Source organism: Molossus molossus, unplaced genomic scaffold (assembly GCF_014108415.1).
Source record: "Molossus molossus isolate mMolMol1 unplaced genomic scaffold, mMolMol1.p scaffold_m16_p_4, whole genome shotgun sequence".
In the NCBI taxonomy this organism is placed as follows: domain Eukaryota; kingdom Metazoa; phylum Chordata; class Mammalia; order Chiroptera; family Molossidae; genus Molossus; species Molossus molossus.
In genome coordinates this window covers 30,492,198-30,507,442 of record NW_023425377.1, presented here as the reverse complement: position 1 = coordinate 30,507,442, position 15,245 = coordinate 30,492,198, and the positions used below count along the sequence as shown (strand labels likewise).

General features: G+C 42.3%; 1 protein-coding gene across 5 annotated transcripts in view; it reads left to right on the top strand.

Moving 5' to 3' along the window:
• Positions 1 to 15,245, top strand: part of ARHGAP26 (Rho GTPase activating protein 26) — a 443,756-nt gene that overhangs the window by 338,362 nt on the left and 90,149 nt on the right. For all 5 annotated transcript variants that reach the window (XM_036281726.1, XM_036281724.1, XM_036281725.1 and 2 more), the window contains exons 18-19: positions 335 to 494; positions 12,589 to 12,727. In XM_036281726.1, coding sequence (XP_036137619.1) covers positions 335 to 494; positions 12,589 to 12,727 — 299 coding nt within the window. The remainder of the gene's footprint in view (positions 1 to 334; positions 495 to 12,588; positions 12,728 to 15,245) is intronic.

The following is a 15,245-nucleotide window of genomic DNA, read 5'->3' as shown; positions in this document are numbered from 1 at the left end:
TGCAGAACATGGATTTGGATGTACAAAGGTTCATATTTTGGAAGGCAGCTGCTTTGATTGGTTGGTTGTTTAGGCAAAATGGAAATGATAAGAAGTGTCATATCCTGAAATAGCTAAATAGCCTAAACACTAAAGATTTCTGAAGCTTGGACACATGAAAATATGAGTAGAAAAGTCTCTCTTTGAACTCCAAGGATATCAAGAGGTATCCCAAGGTCTGGCTTCTTCATGATGAGAAATCAAAAGATAGCAAAGGGAAAGGGAAAGGTAAACTTTAGCTCTTTATTTGTACACTATTTCTCTCACTTGTGCCTTTTCTATTCCTTTCTTCCAGTGTTGCTAACAACCACAAGCAGAATTTGATGACAGTGGCAAACCTTGGCGTGGTGTTTGGGCCCACCCTACTGAGGCCTCAGGAAGAAACAGTAGCAGCCATCATGGATATCAAGTTTCAGAACATTGTCATTGAAATCCTGATAGAAAATCATGATAAGGTAACGTAGGTCTAGTTGGTCACTGTGAGTGAAGAATTTGCCTTGGGGGAGGCTGAGTTGGAACTGGCATTCGGGGTTGACTGGTGTTCACATTGCTAATGAGAATTGTGATGACGACGAAGTTGCTGATAGTGGTGATGGCAGTGATGATAATCATCTCGTGGTGGCAGCTGTGGCAGCAGTGGTGGTGATGGTGACGACAGCATTCATTCTATGGTGGGGACTGTCTAAGTACTTTACACATGTTGTCTTTTTATCCTCGCAATATCCACTGAAGAAGGTACTAGTATAAGTCCTATTTTGAAGATACCTTTCACCCATTTTTTTTAACTTGGTTGTCCTCTTATACATTTATAATAGTTAATATTATGAACATTAAACTATTTTCATTTGTGTTGCAAATATTTTTCCTAATCTGTAGTTTCCTTTCAGTTTTATAAATGGTGTATTTTTTCTGTGTGTGTGTGTGGTGGGGGGGTGTTGTCTGTCTTTTCCGTCAGGGCATTTTGGTCTCTCTCTCTCTCTCTCTCTCTTTTAATGTGCTCTTTTTTGTTGTTGTTGTTGTTACAGATGTTTCTCCTTTTTTACCCCATTGACACCCTCCTCCCCATCCCCCGCCACCCGGTCCCCTGCTTTGTTATCCATGTCCATTGGTTATGCATACATGCATATAAGTTCTGTGGTTTATCTCTTCCCTCCCCCCATCACACCCTCTTCTGAGGGTTGTCAGAAGACAACCCTACTTCCACGTCTCTGGGTATACCACTTTGGTCTCTCTTAAGGTCTCCCTCACCCCATAATGAAATAAGTCAACACACAGAGCTGCCCTTACAAAACTAGGGTAGTAGGTGAACTGATGATTCACTCATCTGTCCCACCCCAGCTCCTCATAGCAGATCCCTATGAAGCTTCTCAGAAGCTGCAGGGTTCCCTGGAGCACCATTTGACAGTCACAGCTCTGGTATCAAAATATGCTCCTTTTGCCCTGGCCCATTTGGCTCAGCAGTTAGAGCATCGGCCTGTGGTCCAGAGAGACCTGGGTTTGATTCCTGCTAAGGGCACGTACTTTGGTTGCAGTTTGTCCTCGGCCCTGGTTAGATCACGCAGGAGACAGCCACTCACTGTGTCCCTTTCACATCGATGTTTCTCTCTCTCTCTCTCTCTCTCTCTCTCTCTCTCTCTCTCTCTCCCTCTCCCTCTCCCTCTCCCTCTCCCTCTCCCTCTCCCTCTCCCTCTCCCTCTCCCTCTCCCTCTCCCTCTCCCTCTCCCTCTCCCTCTCCCTCTCCCTCTCCCACTCTCCTTCCCACTCTATCTGAACAAAAAATGGAAAAATGTCCTTGGGTGAGGATTAAAAAAAAGTGCTCTTTCTAAATAAATCTTTCTCTGCCCAGTCAGTGTGGCTCAGTGGTTGAGTATTGACCCATGCACCAAGAGGTCACAGGTTTGATTTCTGGTCAGGGCACATGCCCAGGTTGTGGGCCAAATTCCCAGTGGGGGAGCATGCAGGAGGTGGCCAATCAATGTTCTCTCTCATTGATGTTCCTATCTCTCTCTCCCTCTCCCTTCCTTTCTCTTTAAAAAAAAAAAAATCAAAAAAGAAAAAAAATTAAGTAAATCTTTACCTAGAATGGTGAATTAATTGTGGTAGATAACCTAAAAATAAATCTAGACCATTTATTACCACCTACACTAATAACACTCAAATGTTGGCTACCATCACCTCTTGTCTGGATTTTTGCAAGAGCCTCCTAGCTTGCTTCGCTGCTTCCACCCTTGGCCTGTCTATTCTGATATCAGCCACCAGAGTAAGATTTGTGTATATGTTAAGTCAAATCAAATCAGTTGTCTGCTAAGAACCCTCCAGTGGCTTTCTATGTCACTGAGTGAAAGGTAAAGCCCTTACAAGAGCCCAGAAGGCCCCACATGGTCCCTCCTCTCCCCTCTGTTAGTACCTCATCTCATTTCCTACCTTGGCTGCCTTGCTGTTCCTCACACATGGCACCCACTCCTACCTCAAGCCCTTTACAGTTGCTGTCCCAGTGCCTAAAACCAGACATGTAGGCATTGGAGAGAGAGAGGGATAGAGAGAGAGAATTGTAAGATGCCTATTTCAGTTGTCTGTTGCTGTGTAACAAATTGTGTCCAAACCTAGTGACTTAAAACAGCAGTGACCTTTTTGTTGTTGTTGTTCACAGTTCTGGAATGGCTTAATGTATGTCCTGTATGGTATCAGCTGGGGTTGTTTGACTGTGACTAGAGGATACAAGGTGGCCTTACTCCACACATTGGGACCTTGGTGGTATCTGTTGGCTGGGACATCTCGATCCTCCTGCACATAGCCTCTTTTCTCTCCATGTGATCTCTCATCATGCAGTCTAGGCTAGACTTCCAAGAAAGCAAGCAAACACATAAGGTGCAAGGTCTCTTAAGGCCTAAGCCTTGAACAAAGTGTCACTTCAGTAACATTGACATTTAAAAAGAGGGCCGGGGGGTACTTGCCAGCTTGAAAATGCAGATTCTTTTACTTGATAAAGCATCTTTTTTTTTTCAAGAGGAGGAAAAAGGCTTGTGTTTTAACTAACTAAAGCATATGGTATTCGCTTTCCCTCTCTCCCTCCCTCCTGCTCTCTATCTTCTCCCCACCTTGTTTACTAAGGACTGACACTAGACATTCAGCCCCAAGGGTTAGACATGACGATGTGCCCATTATGTTGCCACTGGCACGTCCTCTGTGCCCAGAAACATCCCCTTCTGAGCATCTCTTTTTCCAGAGAACCCACCTGTATCTCCTTCCTCGGTGCCTTAGTGATATGTTGCACACAGACCTGCAGTTTGGTCAGATTAAGCACACTAACCACATACCTGTCAGCAATGCCCAGAAAGCATCCTTCACCTCCCCCAATAGACCGGGGAAGGGGAGCAATGTTTGGAACAGTTGTAGGAAGTAAATATCCCAGTGTAAGTGGAGGCAGAGAAGAAAAAGCCAGAAGATAGGATAGGATGTCTGGGGGCTCATGGTGATTTCTCTTTTTCCATGTTGGCAATACATATGCATACTGATTTATTTACCCAGTTGAAGGTAATGGATTTTTTTAAATGTATATAGACTAGAAGTAATATTAATGATAGTAATGGCTGACTTTTACTGATAGCTTATTATTCTCAAGATATTATACTAAACAGATTTATATCCATCATATCGTTTAATTTTCATAGCAATACTGTAAGGTCAATATTTTCAGCTCTATTCTACAAATTATGGACCTGAAGTACAGAGTTTAAAAAATAGCTTGTTTAGGAGAGAAGCAAGGGTTGAACTTAGGACTGCTTTCACAAGCCAAGCTATTAAAATCTATTTTAGTTCATCCCTATTTAATACACTAAATGTTTATTGATCATCTACTGTTGGCCAAATATAAATAGGATTGAACCTTTTTCTCCAGGGGTCTCCTGTTTTATTAGGGCATAATTAACCATAGCACAGGGTGCTAAGTGACACTCAGTAAGATGAATAAAGTACGTGGCACACTGAGGAAAAATATTTAATTTTGTTTGTATGGACTCTGACATAAGTAGACGTTTTCCAAGTAGAGGAAGAGTGGAGACAGGAGCCTCCTGGGGAACATTGATCAGTTAGTCAACATGTGTCAGTTTGTGGTGTGGCTGTGAAAGAGTGTGGGGTACATGTGAGCAGGTGGTGGGAGATGATGTAAGACAACTGCATTTAGCCCGTTTGTCAAGAGTCTGGAAAACTAGGCAAGTGGGAGCCTGAAAACCTGAAAAGGGGAAGCTGTCAGAGGTACTCAAGTAGAGAGATCAAATGATTGTATCAGCATTTTAGAAAGACATCCTAGGAATCTGAACCAAATAGACTCTGACCCTTGAGATTAGAATCACCTGTTAACCAAGTATCAAAACAATAGAGTTGACCGTACTGATGTAGACTGTGACTATATATTTTTTTAAAAGTCTTACTTAGAGTGTAACCTTTGACTTACAGCCTTTACTTATAGAGCAGAGATAGATGTGAATGGTTCTCCTGGCCAGACTTCCTAAAGGGAAATACTAGGTCGTGGCACCATTTCCCATCAGTGACTCCTACCATGCACTGTACTTGGATTATATGAGAGCTTTTTATCTGTGCTCAGGTTTCAGAGTTGAAAGTTTGAAGTGCAAAGATTTCAGCTCTTTTCGTGCTTGTTTTAAAGTAATGATAATCATTTAAACTTTCTCTTTCTATACGGACAGCATCTTTCCCTACCTCACAGCTAATCACCCTGAGTCTTAAAACATCAAGTAGACCAATACTTGGGCTTATAGTGGAAGTTACCAATATTTATATACTTCTAGTTAACATTTTAAACAATATATTGAATGCTATATTGTCCAAGATATCCCAAAGCCCAGAAATTCTGCTGTTTCTTACAAGGTTTTTCTGTTATAGAAGTTAGCCTGCCAATGACTTTGAAAAAGTTAGGTGTCTAGGAAGAACAACCCCATCAAGAAAACAAGTGCCTTCCTTTCATAGTTTTCATTAAACATGACATCTTAGGTTAATATGCGTATGTGTGTCGTACATCTTCCTGTTAAGTTCTACCATATCATAGTTGGGTTGGACCCGCTCATTTTGTGACAGTCCATGATACTTCTTTTGGCTGTGGTACTCAAAAAGTTTTCTGCACATGAAGCAGGATGTGGGTGTCCATATGTATGAATGTTCCACATGTTTTTATGAGCCCCTTTTAATGCCTGCAGATGTTTTACAAAATAAATTAATCATGATTCTTTTCCAGGTCATCCCTTTGCTTTGGAAGAGGTAGGAGTGTTGATCTTTGAGCTGTTAATTCTTAGAAATGCCCAAAGATCAGTGCTCTTTTAAAATATATGTTAGCTTTTAATATTATATGTTAAGGGGAAGAGCTAGCAACTGTGGAAGACCCCACTTAACACCTAGAATAAACACCAAATCCTAAGCAACCTTACACTCATTAAAATGGTATTATCTTGGAATGCAGTTGTTGTGATAGAGTTGATTTGGTCCCACCAAACTGCCTTGACCTGCTTTTACCAACATGTTGGCATTGAAATTTATTCCACCCGTGTTGGAGTTTATGTACAAAATGTACATCAATTAATACAATGCAATTGATTTGTACTGTTGCTGCAACTGACAAGTGTTTGGCAGTTGGATTTCATTTCCCTGATATTTCAAGCAGCTGTTAATAGGCAAAATTAGTAATAATAATAATTACTATTATTATTATGACTATGATGATAATGATGTATGCCTGGATGCTTCTACTACATTGAGATAATCCCTGATACTATTGTCTACTTGGGAAGCTGATCTTGTATCTTGTCATCATGACTTTTGTCATTTGTTCATTGACTTTTTTTCTTTTAATTTTTTTTTAAATTTAATTTATTTTTGTTACAGATGTTTTACTTTTTCCCCTATTAACACCTTTACATTTTTTAAAATTGATTTTAGTGAGAGGAAGGGAGAGAGAGAGAAGAAGAAACATCAATGTGAAAGAGAAACATTGATCAGCTGCCTCCCTCACGTGCCCTGACTGAGGATAGAACCCGAAACCCGGGTATGTACTCTGACCAGGAATTGAACCCACCACCTTTTGGTGTACAGGACAATGCTCCAACCAACTGAGCCACACCAGCCAAAGCTTTATTTTATTTTATTTTATTTTATTTTTTTACTTTCTGTTACCTTTCCTTTCACTGGTTCCTGAGTATACTGCTTTTCGTCCTGTGCATGTTGGATTTGGAAGTAAGTAAGCTAGACTTACTCATATGCTGGGCTGGAATGCTCTGTCCTAGGCCTGTTTCCCTTTTTAGTGCCAAGTGCTGTCAAGTTAGTCTTCATGAATGTGATAAGTTTGTGCATCTGAACATGCATGTTCCCCTCAATAAGCCCTAGATAAATGGATCATTTTTTGAACTGTGAAACTCCTTTAGTGTTACTCAAATAAGGATAGTTTTGTTGTATTTTATCCTAATCTTCTCTGTCAACAAAGATAACAGGAAATAGAATCTTTCTGGATCTAGGGACAATCACAGCATCCCATGGATTATCCAGGCCGTTAACCAAATGGCACTGGTTCCTTTTGAGGGGTTTTTAATAAAACTCCCCAAACTACTTTCCAAATTGTTGATCCCTCTGCCAAAATGCTGATATCAACAGGACGTCGGACTTCCAACTGTCCTTAAAAACCCTCTGTGTCGCTGTAGCCTCTGCATTTGGCTTCTTAACTGTTGCAGTAAAGGAGCCCTGCTGGGATTGGCCTGGCTTTCTCGGGGAAAGGCGCTAGGTTGTGGCTCTCGTGCCCTGAGCACTCTCCCTCACTGTCTGTCATGAGAGAGCAGACAGCGTGAGCCCTGCTCGGCAGTTCTCGCCCTCCACTCCCAAAGCAGACACTCCTCTGATTACATAAACCCATGCCTGTTATTACCCATTATTACTTGGGACCCTGATGCATTTGTGTCTTGAGAAGATGCCCAGTCTCTTCTCTCAGAAAAGCCTTTCTGTTTTGCTTTTTAATCCCAGGCCTCTGTCGTTGATTTATTGTCTCAGAACTACTTTGCAGTTATAGACCAGAAACGCTTCATCATGACCTAATTTTCCTCCCATAAAAATCACAGCACATAATAAAGAGTCCACCACACACATTACAGGGAGGTTCTCATCCTTGTAAATTGCAGTGGCACGTGACGGATGGAATTGGAAGAGGCGTAAAATATGTGTGTGACATGTGAAGAACAAATTCCACAAGTGTCAGTGATCTATAATGTCAAGATAGGCCTGAGGGGGGGCCCTGTGAAATTTGAATTTTGTAGGCAATGCAAAGGAAAAAGAACAACAAGTTCTAACATAGCTGTAAGCAGTTACGATCGATGTTTTGCAAAGAGCAGTAATTAAATTTGCACTTATAAATTAAATCCTCATGTCCTGACTGCAAATAATTTATTGTTGAGTCTCTCGTTATTTCCTTCTTTATACTTTTTTATTGAATGAAATAATGTCAGTTGAATACTGAGTGTCAAATTGTGTTAGGTGCTTCGGTCCTCACCATCGTCCTGGGATTTTACAGATCAGACATCTGAAGGTCAGTTATGTAACTTGCTCAAAGTCACAAAGGTAGTGAGTGATAAAATCAGATCTGTCAGACTCTAAAACTTGTGTTCTTTTCATTTTGTCTTCTATCTCTAAAATTAATAATCAGTATAAAGACCACAAGTGGTTAAGATCCAGAAAGTCAAGCTATGTCCCATTCAGCTGTACCCATGTGTGTGACCTTGGACTAATCAGTTACTCTCACTGAGTGTCAGTTTCCTCACCTACAAGATGGCAAGAATAATATACCTCCTTTGTAGCATTGTTATGAGTAAAATAATGAGATAATCGATATAAATAACTTAAGATGATAAGCACTCAAATAATTTTGGTTATTTCTCTTGTCATTCATACCACCATCACCTCCTGCGATCTCTGCCAGGTTCTGTGCTAAACAATTTATGTCCATTATCATTTCAGTGGCTCTGCAAGGCAGGGGTTAGATCCTCCCTTGCACAAGGGAAATAGGCTCAGAGCAGTTAAGGATCTTGCCCAAAGAGTTCTAAAGCTTGTCTAGTTCCAAAGCCTGTTTGCTTTCTACCCATATAATGACTACAAATTTTTATCCTATATAGTTTTTGTGATGGTGAGGTCAGTGTAGCTGTAGTTGTTGCCCACTGAGTAAGCAGAACCAGGACTCAGCCCAGGTCTGTTTGACTGCAGAGGCCCAGCCCACCTGACCACTCTGCTGCAAGACTTTGGGGAAACAGTAGCCTGGTATTTATAGGTCTGCTAATTCCACCTATAGGAAGCTTGAAATTGGGGATACTTGGAAGAGTTATCCAGAGTTGTATTTTTATTTTACAGTCTTATTCTCCAATAGTTTCTAGAAGGCTTAAAGTCTTTTATTTTTCTTTTCTTTTTAAAATTTTTTATTAATTTATTTTTGTTACAAATATTTCTCCTTTTTTCCCCATTGACACCGTCCTCCCCAATTAAAGTCTTCTTAATAACTTCTTTCTAAGGCATTCCTCACTAAGTCAGAATTAGTTTATAAGTTTGGGCAGAATTAACAAGGGACTTAGGGCATAGAACACCCCCCTTTTGTGTTAATTTGGAAAGTCCCTGTGAAATGAGTAGATTGTTCAGCCACATGGTAGAGCTCCAAAAATCCATTTCTGATAGATTATATAAGCTTACCCTTCCATCCTTCAGCAGGCTCATTTGTACGGTGATTCGTCCCAAAAGAATTAAGGGAACTTCATTTGATTTTCTTGACATTATCTCTTCCAACCAAAAGAGGATTGGAATAACGAATAAAATGGTGAATAATTCAGATTCTCATTAGAATTCCAACTGGAACTTTTAGTCTAGAAGCAGAATTCTTGGCCTGGCTAGAAGGTGGCCAGGCAATAAGCAGCTTTTAAACGACTTGCATGTGTTCAAGTTTCAGAGTTAAATGAACAACAGTGATTTGGGGAAAGATTACCCAGACTTTTTGATGAAAGTTCATGTCATCTGCTCTAACTTAGTCTGATTTGCAAAGGTACCCTTGCACTTCAGAAAGCATGTGTCAGGATAGTGGTGATAGTCCGTACCTGGCACTTTGCACCCTGCTGCGTGCTCACTTACACACATTGCACTTGAACCTGAGAACAGCCCTATCAGAGCTCTTCAGTGGTAGGGCCTGGCTCCCAGTGAAGGGAACTGGCCCTCAAGACTGTAACACTCCCCATGGTGACAATCTCCTTCTAGAACATATGCTAGTATGCTCAGACAGCTTTTTCTCTTAGATGAAACAGCCAATTAAATGAAATTCTCATGCTCTCATGTCTCTTCCTGCTCGGCTGTGTATAAACACGATTTTTCACGCATCTGTCTAAATCCACGGTCCTTCTTCACAACTTACTCTTCTGTGTTTCTCCAGCATTTACTACAGTTTTTTAGGAAAAAGCAAATACTCACGTTTTTGGTGACAGTTGAAATTAGACTTATTTGTTCCCATTGTAGTTAGAGAGGATCTCATTCTCAATAACTCTTTAGGAAAACAGAGAAAAACCCAGGGGCAATTAGGGGTAGAGTCTGAATTCACTTCACATGTTCTTAGGTAGGGATTCCTGAATGTACTGTACTGGAGGCCTGAGGCAGAAGGGTTCTAAGAGGCACCATTATTTGTTGAAATCCATACTTGCCGGTTTGGGGGCACTGGCCTCTGTAGTGAAGATTGGCTAGAAAAGATGCGCTGGACAAAGAATGACTGCCGACGAAGTGGCAGGTGCAGGTGCTGACAACCTCAGCCCCAGATTCCTGTCCCAGCCCCTCTCCTGCTTAACTGTGTGGCAGGTCAGGAACTCTCTCACTGGGGAGTGGTCACCCTGTTTGCTATGTTGAGTTGACCCGTGGCTTAGAGATAAGCATGTAAAGTACCAGGCAGATGCAAACACTCATCTATAGGAACAATGTTTACGTCAATGATAATGATAAACAGGCAGGTTGTAACCTAGGAGCAGCCAGGGTTCTGCTTTGTTTGGGGAACAAAGTAAAGGGGGGAGAAAGCGTCTTAGAGGCTGTGGTTCTTGAGCTCAACAACAACCATAGCTTCTCTCTTCCTCCCCTGCAGATACCCAGAAAGAGACTGGGGACATGTGTAGCACTAGTACTTAGTTTAGGGAAGCCAACTCCTCTGGAAGCCAGGAGACCCTTGTTGTTTTTGCTTTAGGTCCCCTTCTTCCCTTACTCTCTCGCCCCAGTTGAACTCAGCTATGTAGTGATGTAGTGTATTTTGTTGAAAATTCAGTCCCCTAGGGAAAATATGATAATGCTGTTTTCAGACAGCTGTGTTTGGGAGCAAGATGGACTGAACCAGCTGGTTGGCATCATTGGAGACCAAGGACCTGCCAACCCATGGAGAGCAGCTGTTTTGGCCGAAATTCTTATCATTCTTATGACTCTGCTTCCTATATTATCAGCTTCTGTGTGCTTCTTTTTTTTTTTTAATCCTCACCCGAGGATATTTTTCCATTTTTTTGCACAGACAGCGTGGGAGGGAGAGAGAGGAAGGGGGAGAGAGAGAGAGAGAAACATCGATGTGAAGGGACACATCGAGTGGCCGCCACCCGCACGACCAACCAGGGCCGGGGACAAACCGTAACCGAAGTACGTGCCCTTAGCGGGAACCGAACCCGGGTCTCTCCAGACCGCAGGCCGATGCTCTAACCGCTGAGCCAAACTGGCCAGGGCCTGTGTTCTTCTTTTAAATACACACACAAAGGAGAGAGCCATGAGAAAGCCTCTGGTGTGTCTAGGGCCACCCATAGTTGAAGGGAATGGGCTGTCACCACCATCCTCTTGTTACTTATGATTGTTAGAAAAGAGAAAATCTAGAAGGAGGCTAGCTAGCTCCAAAGAGTAAGAGACAATAATGAGTGGATCAGTAAATATTAATATCTTAATATAATGGAGGTATTAGAAGATTTTTTAATGAAGGAGGGAATGTTACAATATAATGTTAAACAAAATGTATAGGATACAAAACTAGATACAGAATATAATCATGCCCGCCCAATGTAGCTCAGTGGATTGAGCATCATTACATGGACTGAGAGGTCCCAGTTTGATTCCAGATCAGGGCACATGCCAGGGTCGAGGGCTCGATCCCCAGTACGGGGCATGCAGGAGGCGGCCAATGGATGTTTCTTTCTCTCTCTAAAAAAATCAATAAAAACATATTTTAAAAAAAGAATACAGTCATAATTATGGAAAAGTGTTCTTTACCATTAAGTTAGATAACCGATACAAAGCACTTAATTTGGTGCCTGGCGGGGCAAAGCTAAGCAATCACAGCTACTAGATGCAAACTCTAATCACAGTAACAAGTTTGCCTCCTTCACTGTTATCCCCGGAGTGCCTGGTATAAAGTAGATGCTCAAAAGGTCTTTCTTGATTGTATGAATTAGTGTTGTTATTATTATATGCATATAAAAATGAATCTAGAAAATCTAAGGACACAGGTTTCTGTGTGATCATCTGTAATTACATCTGTGATTGTGGCAGCATAACCTCTCTGCCTTGGTTCTTCATTATAAATGGTGAGGATAGCACCTGTTCCTCAAGGTCACTGGGCACTGAGTGAGCCACATGTAAAACACTTGCAGGGAACCAGCATTGAGCAGTGGCTACTGTAATCACGGTGAGTACAAATAAAGTGGTGTCTACTATAATAATTCTACTGTCTCTGTCTAGAAAAACAGATGAGAGTTGTCATGATTTATCTATCATTTTCTTTTCATTTTTTTACCTTGGACTTTTTTTTTTAATGCAAGCTTAAAAGTTTATAAGAAAAAACTCAAAGGCTGATAGTGGTTATCTTAGAATTGGGAGAATTTTTCTGTTTTCTTCTTGATGCTTTTTTCCAAATTGCCTGTAATATTTATGTGTTACTTTTATCATCAAAGGGAAAAAAATCCCAACTCCCCCCGCCCTTATAAATAAGTAAAAAAACCTGCTCAGCATCAAAGATAACACAGAGCTGCAGAACTAGAAAGGATGCCCCTCTGAAGATGGCTGGGGACTGGGAAATCGTGCCCTGCTCTGGACTTCCTTTTAAATGCATGTTTCACCTTCTAAGAACGTTGTGAAACAGTCACTAAGAACTGGGAAAGGAACCAGTGAGGGAAAGTTAAAGGATTTTGATTAATTGGTTCTGGACAAAGGTGGTCACCAAACTTGAAGTCTTATTAACAGTCAATCGCTTAGATTTAGCACAGCTGCTTTCCATTTCCCCCAGAGAGAAGAACGAAAAGAAGATCCATGGGGACTGTAGAAATGGAAGTAAATGGTTACCAAATTCTGCGATACACTTCGAACAAGAAGGTTTAATGTGGTTCTTAGAGACATTTAAAATAAAGTCCTGAGCAAACACTGGTGGTCTTTTCAACGTTTCTTGCTGATCCTTAGACATCATCACGCCTCCGGCTGTACTGGTTCACGGCAGCATATAACCGGTCTATGAAATTTTACTTGCAGATATTTAACACTGTGCCTGATATGCCTCTCACCAATGCCCAGCTGCACCTGTCTCGGAAGAAGAGCAGTGACTCCAAGCCCCCGTCCTGCAGTGAGCGGCCCCTGACGCTGTTCCACGCCATGCAGTCCACAGAGAAACGTGAGTCTGCTCAGGGCCAGCGCGGTTTCCAGAGACAGACCCTGCGGCCTGTGGCCTTCTCAGGAGCCACACCTCCAGCCTCTCTCTGTGGGCTGCTGCTCTCTGTGTCCTTGAGGACTGTGCAGCACGGTGCTGTCCCAGGAGCCGTGGCTGTGTAACCCTAATAGGAAAGAAAGCAGTATTGCTGAGAAGGAAAGGCCAGGGCCACTCGCTGTTCAGATTCTCTTTCCAGATCTCCTGTGGGCAAACAGCTGAGCCTGTTTTCCTCCTGCAAGATAAGAGCTCAGCTCAGCCCTGGCCAGTTTGGCTCAGCGGTTAGAGCGTCGGCCTGCGGTCCGGAGAGACCCGGGTTCGGTTCCCGCTAAGGGCACGTACTTCGGTTGCAGTTTGTCCCCGGCCCTGGTTGGTCGTGCGGGTGGCAGCCACTCGATGTGTCCCTTCACGTCGATGTTTCTCTCTCTCTCTCTGTTCCTCTCTCTCCTTCCCACTCTATCTGTACAAAAAATGGAAAAAAATCCTCGGGTGAGGATAAAAAAAAAAAAAAAAAAAAAAAAAAAAAAAAGAGCTCAGCTCAGACACCGCTTCTTCGGTCCCCCTTTTGTTAGCAGCTCCCAATGAACAGTTTTTTTTTCCTTTTCTCAGTTTGTAAGTAGATGCTTATTAGTGCGAGCCACATGCCCCACTAGAATGTGACTCTGTGAGGGCAGGGCCTTGTTTTGCTCACCCTTCCACTCCACCTCTCACAGGGCCTGGCGTGGACTGGGCACTGAATAAATATGTGAAATTCATTCATTCACTCATTAGAGAATAAGACTGTCTTTGTTCCATATAGCAGAGTGTAATCATCACGATTGTTTCAAAATTTTTTTCATCTCAGGATTTCTGAATTCTTCTTATCGATCAGGTTACCATGCCCTAAAATTTCTGGTCTTGTTTAGCATTTGTAATGAGAGAGGTGAATACACACCTGGGTTCCCGTGCCAGCAGCAGCACACAGGCAAGCCTTTTCCCTTCTCTCAGCCTCGGTTTGCTCATCCGTACAGCAGGGATCATAGTACCTACCTCATAGGGAAGTTGTGAGGTTTAAATGAAGTTATGCATTACGCATCTGAAACAAGGAATGTAAGTAGCTCACAGCTGAGCAAGGGAGCACACAAGTGAATAGATAATGGCAAGTCGTCACATAGCTGCTCTTGTAGAAATATGTGCCTTCAGTGAGGCAGTAGAACATGCTGTTAGGAAGACACATGGTGCCACCCTGGTCTGTGTAGCTCAGTAGTTGAGCTTCATCCCATGTACGTAAGCTTCTTGGGTTCAATTCCCAGTTAGGAGGCATGCAGGAGGCAACCAATTGATGTTTCTCACGTCAATGTGTCCCTCTCTATCAAATCAATATAAACGTGTTTTAAAAGAAAGAAAGATACATGGCGCCAGATTGCCTAGGTGAGAGCTCACTGCCCGGTGTGACTGGGAAAGTTTCTAACATCTCAGGGCCTCAGCCTCCCCTTCTGGAAAATAGGGTTGATAACAGTTAGTTCATCACAGGGTTGTCATTAGGGTTAAAGCACTTCAGAAAGTGCCTGGTGCAGAGTAAGTGCTCAGTAAATGCTGGGAAGGGTATTATTATTAAAATGACGACCACCACTACCACCCCCACCATTTCTGCCAATACTGCTGCTCTTTATGGAGTACAATAAAGACACAGAGGATCATAGTGACCCACTTTGCCTTGAAGAGAAGAGGCTCCTTATCAGGATTGGTATCTTTCTCTTTCTTTATTAGAAAATGAGTTTTAGCCTGGCTGGTGTTGCTCAGTGGATTGAGCATTGTCCCACGGACTGAGAAGTCCTGGTTGGATTCCCAGTCCAGTACATGTCTGGATTGTGGGCCCGATTCCCAGTCGGGGCGTGCAGGAGGCAGCCGATCGATGTTTCTCTCTCACATCGATGTTTCTATCTCTCTCTCTTCCTCTCTCTCTAAAAAATAAATTAAAGCATTTTTTTAAATGAGTTTTAGCCCAGCTGGTGTGGCTCACTGGTTGAGCGTCAAACCATGCACCAAGAGGTCGCCAGTTCCATTCCCGGTCAGGGCACATGCCCAGGTTGTGGGCCGATCCCCATTGGGGGCATGCAGGAAGCAGCCAATTGATGTTTCTGTCTTTCTCTCCCTCTCCCTTCCTGTCTGTCTAAAATCAATAAAGAAAAAATATTAATTAAAAAATGAGTTTTAGCCTCTTGCATTTAAAAAGGAATAGCTTTCCTTGTCATAACTCTTGAAAATTAATCTTCCCCACCCCCAGAATATCAGGCATTTAAAGATGTCATAGTATCCCATAATATGGCTGCACCTTGGTGTATTTAGCACCATTTGGTATATTTTGCATTTATTAGTAAAGCTACTCCTATGATCTTTGTAGCTAAATCTATTCATAGTCATGATCATTTGCTTAAGATAAATTCCTGGGAAGATTTCTAGGTCAGTGTATATGTACAATGTTAGGGCTTTGACCCTGTACCCA